This window comes from Lactuca serriola, chromosome 5 (assembly GCF_051521515.1).
Source record: "Lactuca serriola cultivar US96UC23 chromosome 5, Lser_US96UC23_V15, whole genome shotgun sequence".
Classification (NCBI taxonomy): Eukaryota; Viridiplantae; Streptophyta; class Magnoliopsida; order Asterales; family Asteraceae; genus Lactuca; species Lactuca serriola.
The window spans coordinates 47,915,671-47,923,861 of record NC_136412.1 but is presented as its reverse complement, the minus strand read 5'-3'; the positions used below and the strand labels follow the sequence as shown (position 1 = coordinate 47,923,861).

The window sequence follows — 8,191 nt, the reverse complement described above, 5'->3', positions numbered from 1 at the left end:
ATACAAACCGGGTTTCACTAGAAAAAAGATATGAAGTTTGGTATATTGAATTGAATCGGTCCGAGTTTGATCAATTTGGACCGATAAATGAAGCCTTTTCCTTTGACCACATACATTTGATACTCTCATGGTTTTTCAAATTGTTTCCAATGATATTATAGATAAGATACATAATGCTATATACATATAAAAGAAAACATCTACCTAAACGTAAAATTATAGTTGTTTAAAAAAACGCTTTGATTCAAAACCACAAAATATATACTTGATTATATTTTATACATAAATTCATTTTATAATGCACTTTTTAATCATGAAAATACATATAAACAAACTTTCAATATTAAATACCTAACTGAATTTATGATTTTAGAGTTTAACAAAAATTTAATCAATAAAAACTTGAGTAAATTACACGAATGGTCCCTATGGTTTGGAGTAATTTGCGTGTTTGGTCCCTAACTTATTTTTTTAACTCGGAAGGTCCCTACTGTTTGTTTTTGTTACGTGCTTGGTCCCTATGGTTTGTGTTTTTTACGTACTTTTTTGGATAGCAACTTACGAGATTATAGAAAAATGGAACTATTGAACAATCAAAAAAGGGTAAACAAGAGAAATGGTGTTTTATTAAATAAGTTAAATAATGTTTTATAAACAAGAAAGTGTGTTTTATTACAATGTCTTCATCCTACATTGATGGTGGGAGTAAACAAGAGAACGTTTCTTCTTCTATAAATAAGAAAGGTTGTGAATTGTTTCAAGAGCCCAAACCATGAGAACGTCCTTATGCCTACATTTTTAGAATGTTGAAGATATTTTTTTTGGTGAGATTGTCTTTATTGGCAACTGTCCGGTTAAGTTTTAGAATTCGGAAAATGGTTTTGAACCAGATTTTTTCAAGTTTAAACCGAGTTTCAATTAAAAAATTGTTATGTAGTTGGGTATATTGAGTTCAATCGGTCCGAGTTTGATAAATTTTAACTGATAAAGGAAGCATTTTCCTTTCACCACATACATTTGAAACTCGGGATTTTTCAAATTGTTTCTAATAATATAATAAATAAGTTACATAAACATAAAATTATAATTGTTTGAAAAACAAAATTGATTCAAAAACATGAAATATACACAAACCGGGTTTCAGTAGAAAAAAATGTCATGTAGTTTCGTATATTGAGTTGAATCGGTCCGAGTTTGATCAATTTGGACCTTTCCTTTCACCACATACATTTGAAACTCTTATCATTATTTTATAAATGAATTCATTTTATAATAACCTTTTGAATCATGAAAATACATAAAAAAAAAAAAAAAAAAAAAAAAAAACTTTCTATATTAAGTAACTAGCTGAATTTATGATTTTAGGATTTAGCAAAAAGTTATTCAATAAAAACTTACTTTTTTGGATAGCAACTTACGATATTACTGAAAATGAAACTATTGAACAATAAATTTTATGAATAATGTTTTATTTTTATTATTTAATGTTTTATTTATTGGCAAATAAAGAAAAGACTTTAATTAAAACTAGGTGAGAAACCCCCGCTCCGCGGGGTTCGGTTTTGACCATAGTTTTGGGCCCAAGTTAAAATTCTAAATTTTATATAATTCATACAAAATTTACAATTTAGTTCTTCTATAAATTGAATAGTTTAAGCAATTATATAAAAAATAAAATATTATATTTACTATAAATAATGCAAAATATATAATAATGGACAATGTAAATAAGGTGATTATGTTGTCAAAAAAGTGCAACAATAAGTTTCCAGACTGAAAAAGATGAAGTCAATTATTAACATCTTAAAATCAAATTACATTAAGTGCAAAAGGAAGCAATAACTTCATTATCTAAATTACCAAGGGTCAACACTACAATTGTTCGCCATAAGTTTTAAAATAGATAAATCATTGTCAACAACCATTAGCAATCCTATAAATCTTTAATCACAAACTGATGTTACCATAACCTATATATACAACTTACTTATTCATTACAAATAAAATATAATAAATATATAAACATACCTCCATTGGCAAATATGTCAGTTTTGCATCAGAACTGGCTTCGATTGTTGGAAGATGTGGATACTGGAGATGAGAGTTTAAAAAAAAGCAATAAATTGATCACTTGAATTCCTTCTCGTCCCCATCTTCAAGCTGTAAATTAATTCAAAATTGAGTTACCGGTAGGGGACTTAACTTTGAAGAACTCCATGCCATTGACCACTGTTATACCACTTTTCAAGAACTAATCTATTGTTTTTGTTAAAATTTCAATTGCCTATTGGCAAGACACATCTTATTTACTTATAAAATACAAATTTAAACGAAAATGAAAAATGCATAAACAGAAACATGATTGGGGAAAAATGCTTAGGTTTAGAAATAACAACAAAATAAAAAATTAGAAATCGAAGAAGAGTGTGGGATACCAATCTTGAAGGCTTACCACAGACACATACAGTCACATGTAAACCAATTCATTGTTTTCTTCAAAACAACCAACATACCGCTCCACACTCCCCTGCCACAACCACATACAGATACAATCAAAAGACCCGTGATTCTTTCATGGCAACAGTCGGATAAAAATTGAAAAAGTTGGTTCAAGCATATTATCGAGCAGTTGGTATGCATCCTAAGAGCTACAATCAAATCTCATAAGGAAGGCAATGACAATACCTCATATAACTGAACTTTCTCTGAGTCCCTAAAAGCTTCAACAATAAGAAAACTCCAAGAATCAGTCATTTCCTGCAAAAAAAAATGATGGTGTTTCATTCTTATTCAGCTACCCAAATGAAAAAAAAGTCAAAAACATTATAATATCATTTCATATTATGAGTTATTTTACTAAATTAACAACAAAGGCAATGACAACTCATATTTTGCTTTAATAATCAATTAAAACTTGTCTTACCTTACGAGCATGTTGTTTGAGTTCACCCGTATTAGCAAAATATCCCTATTCATTTCATCTTTACTGACCAAAATCACACAAACTTTAACAAAAATTCAACCACATCTTAGACAATAATCCACTGAAGATTTAAGTAATTATAAGAAATAGAAAACACACCAATTGTTGCTCAACAACAGCATAAATCAAGTTCATGTAACACAATCACACAATTTCATTATGTACAGGATTTGGTTTGAGGAAAATATAAATTCAAAATTAAGTTACATGATAGAAATCAAGGAACCGATCAGAGGCGTTTAAAAAAAACATATGTTTCGAACCGCTCTTCTAGCTTATACGACCAGCACTTCTGGCCATCTAGTCATTGCCTTCGAGACTATACAAAAAAACCATAAGCCCTAAAATTGAGAGCGGTGGTAGGAGAGAGTAAAGACGAAGTGTTTAATTGAAAAAGCCAAAGACAAAAAAGGGAAGCATTACCTGGCTAGTTAAAATTTTCTTGAACCCAAGGTCAAAGCATGACTGAAAGTGAAATTGATACCCAATCCAAATATGAATAATAAAAACCTAATCAAAATATGAAATATGTTAGGGTTGAATGGTTACCTTTCCAACCAACCCAGCAATCCTCGACGCCGTACATCGCATGTTCATAACAAAAAGACAGAAAATTGAAGTTCAAAGTTATAAGCAAAAAATCGAAACAATACCTTCATTGTTCAGATATAGAAATCGATAACAGAAAAAAAAAAAGTGAAGTTTAAAGGACATTTCTTACCGTTCAGATGAAGAAAAGGGCCGCAACAGTGGTAGAAGAGCTAATGGCGCGGTGGTGTCAGATGGGAGTGTGCGACGCTGAGGCATGCTCGATCAGGCAATGAGCGACATCCAAGAGGACCGGTATTAGGAGACATTAAAGGGGTGAGAGGCAAGAAGACGGAGATGGTTTTTCGGTGAGGATAAAATGGTAAAAAAGAACCATCGATGCCTTTAGAGAGAGACGGTGGGTTTCGGAGACGATGGAAGTTCCAGACAAGGCAGCTGATGATGCCATGATGTTGGCGATCGATTGCACTTGTGCCTAATTGCAAGTCCAGATGAGGCAGCTGATGGTGGTGGACGATGAACGTTATCCGAGGAAAGAGGAAAAAGAACAGAAGATTTGGATAAGGACGGTGGTTCGGTGCCTTTTTCTCTCAGATAAGCAAAAATCGGTGGTTCGGTGCCTTCTTCTCAGCAAGGTTGGGCAGAAACGCAAAAGACCTTGACACGAATCGGTAGAAGATGCTTGGAGAAGCTTTGTTTATGAGGGTAAAACATTTTAACAAAAAAAATCGAAAGGAGTAGAAGACGATGGAAGAAGCAGACGGCGATGAGTGGAGAGTATGGAAGAAGATGAAAAGTCTGAGGCGGTGGCATCTAGAGTTCACGTGCTTTAATGTTGGCCGACGACATCCAATAGAAGAGGCGGTGAACCGGACCCCGGTGGCGATTAAGAAAATAGCGATGGGAAATCATCTGAGAGACACATATTTATGTGAAGGAAAGAGACGGTGAGACGTCAGTGGAAAGATGAAAGCGAAAGAAAGAAATTGAAGAAGCCGATACATATAAGCTCGCTCACAAAAATAGTGAATAAGAATAACACCAATCCAAATGTGATTGGGCAGATAAACGGTGAAGAGAAGATATGATGAACACCTGTCCATAAAAATCGACAAAATGACATAAACAATCCAAATAAAAAATGGTGAGCAAAAAATGCAGAAGATAGTTAAAACTTTTCACAACTTTAATATATATATATATATATATATATATATATATATATATATATATATATATATATATATAATGTCTCCATCTCACATCGACAGCGAGAGTAAACAAGAGAATGTCTTCTCCTTTATAAATATGAAAGATTGTGAAATATTTCAAAGAGACAAAGCCATAAGATCTTCATTGCGTCTACCTTTTTGTAGGGCATTGAGGTTATTCTTTGGTGAGATTGTCTTTGTTGACAAGTGACCAATTAAGTTTCAGAATTTGAAAAATGGTTTTGGACACGATTTTTTAGAATTGGATCGAGTTTGATTAATATCTGAGTGTCTCTTGGCTGAGTTAGGCAAACACACTTCCATTGGAGGCCGAGTTTAAGTAACACGTCGAGCATTTGGTTGTGTTAGTCAAGTTTTACAACCATGTATGTAATATAATTTTAAATTCTAACCTTATAAAAGACGTCGCTATTATCATATGTTCTAAATAATTATAGTAATATTTATGATACAAAAAAAATTAATTTATTATTTAAGATAAAAGTTATATTTCTGTTATCATATGTTGTACATAATGATAATATTTAAGATAGATAAAAAGATTTCTTTATTATCGTATGTTCTACCTAATGATAATATTTAATATAAACGTTTTAATTTAATATAAAATTATTATTTAATAGATAATAATGATTTATTTATTTTTAAAAATTTATAATTTTTTTTTTATTTTAATCATATAACTTTGTATATGCACAAGTTCAAGTTTCAACCTTTATCTCTTATCTTATAGTTGAACATAATTATAATATTAAAAATCATTTTTATATTTGTTATGAAATTATTATTTAATTGTTAATAACAATGATTTAGTTATTTTTAATATAATATATTTTTTCCTATCCTACGCAATGCATGGGTATTCGCTTAGTGTATATATATATATATATATATATATATATATATATATATATATATATATATGGTTAGTTATTAATGCATATTAGTTATTTTAAGAAATTAATTAATGCATATTAAATGTTGAAGATATAATAGGTATTAATTACTTTTTCAGCATTTAATATGCATTAATTACTTTTTTAAAATAACTAAAATGATTGGTCCAAAATCAGTCATACATACACACAATAGATAATGAAAACATTTGAACCTAACTCTCTCTATATATATATATATATATATATATATATATATATATATATATATATATATATATAGAGAGAGAGAGAGAGATGTTTAGTCGAAAATTTAAAAAATGTTGAAAGCCGTACAATTGTTTAATTTTTAAGAGTAAAAAACAAAAACAAAGAATTTATAATTTAACAAATGAAAAACGAGAATTCTACAGCGTTGAAAATAATATTCAAAAAAAATATAAAACTCCCACTAATATTTTTATAGAGGATATTAACAATATTAAAATACTAATTACCATATAATCTCTTACATTGTAATAGTTTCTTCATTACCTGAAATATTTGTCTCAAGCATCAGAAAATTATATGCATCTAACAATCAAATACTCTATTCATGTATCAAGAACGGTTCTTCATATCATCTTCTTTATCTTCATCTTCTTAATTATGGGTTCTTGTTCAGTAATTCCAGAAACAATCTATGTCGATGGGTCCAACAGAAGTAGATGGAGCTTCTTGATCTTCAAATGCCCTTTTTCTCATTTCAAGATTAGACATAACTGAAGAGATCTCTGTGTTCATCTCACTGCTCAATCCCGTTTCTTGAGAACCTGTGCCCATCTCTCTTTCCAGTTTGAACCCATTGTTTTCGAGTAATCCCTTTAAGATTGATTGTTCTTGGCCTGGAAATGTGTAGCCTGTCGGGAACTGGAATTGGAATTGGAAATTGGATTGGGATTCCAGAGTTGGAGTGGATTGGACTGCCGGGAAAGCATAACTAGCGTTGGAATTTGGATCAAAAGGGTAGCTAAGATTGTTGAGAAAGTTGTTGTGAGGTGTTTGCATGTTGATCGGACTGGAGAAGCAGGGCACGTCGAGGGAATCAGATTTAATCACCCTGCCACCACTGTACGGTGCTGAAGTGTCTGTCAGTGGAGGGAAATGAGTCGGATTCGGTTCGTTTTCGCCGGAATTTGCAGTCATGGTCCCCGGAATATTTGCTTTCTTCTCGCCGGAACCTTTGTGAAACACGCGGCATATCACCCACTCATTCTGCAATTCCAACAACAAGTATCGAGAACCTAAAAACAGAGCAGAGAGAGCGAGATAAAAACAGGGGAGAATAGAGGATGAAGAATCAATACCTTGGCTGATTTTGGTAGGGTTTGGACAGATGATTTACCCTCTAATCTAAATTCGTGAATTACCCAATTTGTTTTTTCCCCTTTTGGAGCTCTCCCTTTATAGAAAACCAGAGTTTTCTTCATTCCGACGAGCAATTTCCCACGGAAAATCTCCTTATCTTTTCCGGTGGCTTTCCAGTAACCTGCATCAGTTGCTCTGTTCGTGCGCAATCCGGTGGGATACTTCTTATCCCTCACACAGAAAAAATACCACTCCTTTTCGCCCATTTTCGCCAACCCTTCATTCAAAATCGAAAACAAGAGGAACCCAGGAAAAAAAGTCAGAATTTTTCATCAAACATATAAGAAAAAGACGAATTTATTCGAACCGAATTATAAAAAGAAAAAAAAAAAAAAAAAAAAAAAAAAAAAAAAAAAAAAAAACTCACCAGGTAACTGCCATGGCTCAATTCTGTTCATATCAACCTCCCCTATTGCTTTAGCAGAGAAGCTATTATCAACAACTTTCTTGATCAAATAATGCGTGATCAGCTCTTCATCTGTCGGATGAAATCGGAATCCAGGAGGTAAATCCATCTGCTGTTCGTCTTCTTTCGCAAACCCAGAGTAAGTATCCATCATCATGCTAAACCCCTGAAAAGTCTTTGAACTTTTCAAACTCAAAAAGATTACAACTTTTCTTGATAAAACCTAGGAATATTGTCACATCTAGTCTAGGACTGCAAAAGAGGTAGAGATCTACTACCTTTAGACTTGAACCTAGAGAGAAAAAGAGAGGGACAGAAAGAGGTGAATCTAGTTAAGGAGACTTAGGGGTAGATTGTTGTTTTCGAAATGGAAATGAAAGCTATGAGGAGGTTATAAAGAAGCAGAAAGGAGGAAGCCATGGAAGAAAGAAAAACCATAAAGTAGAGTAAGCTTAAAGATTGAGAGGTTTGAAAGAAAAAGAGGAAAAGATTCAAGGACTCAAGCCCCTAAATACTGGTTTTGGAGAGAGAGAGAAAGAGAGACGTGGTTTAAAAGGAAGCCAATTGGGAAGAGGGGAAGGGCGGGGTGGGGGAGGTGGCTTTTTTGGGCTTTTAAAAAAAAATATTGCAATTTTTATTTTTGAGATGATTTAATGTTCTTAACTAAACATAGGTACATCACTTAATCTAGTATTCACATATTTGATAGGTGTAATTA

At 32.2% G+C, this 8,191-nt stretch overlaps 1 protein-coding gene and 1 long non-coding RNA gene across 2 annotated transcripts; both read right to left on the bottom strand.

The window, feature by feature from the left end:
- Positions 1 to 2,933: 2,933 nt before the first annotated feature.
- On the bottom strand, positions 2,934 to 4,480 carry LOC145049876 (uncharacterized). Its single transcript, XR_013683348.1, has 3 exons — positions 3,533 to 4,480; positions 3,407 to 3,448; positions 2,934 to 3,302 (listed from the first exon to the last, which is right to left on the bottom strand). It is a non-coding gene; the product is annotated as an uncharacterized LOC145049876 (long non-coding RNA).
- Positions 4,481 to 6,016: 1,536 nt separating this feature from the next.
- On the bottom strand, positions 6,017 to 7,984 carry LOC145052418 (NAC domain-containing protein 100-like). Its single transcript, XM_079000239.1, has 3 exons — positions 7,435 to 7,984; positions 7,007 to 7,284; positions 6,017 to 6,914 (listed from the first exon to the last, which is right to left on the bottom strand). The coding sequence occupies exons 1-3, from the start codon at positions 7,628 to 7,630 to the stop codon at positions 6,321 to 6,323; spliced, it is 1,068 nt and encodes a 355-aa protein (XP_078856365.1). The 5' UTR covers positions 7,631 to 7,984; the 3' UTR covers positions 6,017 to 6,320.
- Between the last annotated feature and the right edge of the window lie 207 nt (positions 7,985 to 8,191).

Bases quoted from the DNA above. Each gene is read 5' to 3' on its own strand.
- LOC145052418 (XM_079000239.1), bottom strand. From the start codon at position 7,630: ATGATGATGGATACTTACTCTGGGTTTGCGAAAGAAGACGAACAGCAG. The intron at 7,285-7,434 runs GTGAGTTTTTTT...TTTTGAATGAAG, and splicing joins TGAGCCATGGCAGTTACCTG to GGTTGGCGAAAATGGGCGAA. The intron at 6,915-7,006 runs GTATTGATTCTT...TTGGAATTGCAG, and splicing joins CCCTACCAAAATCAGCCAAG to AATGAGTGGGTGATATGCCG.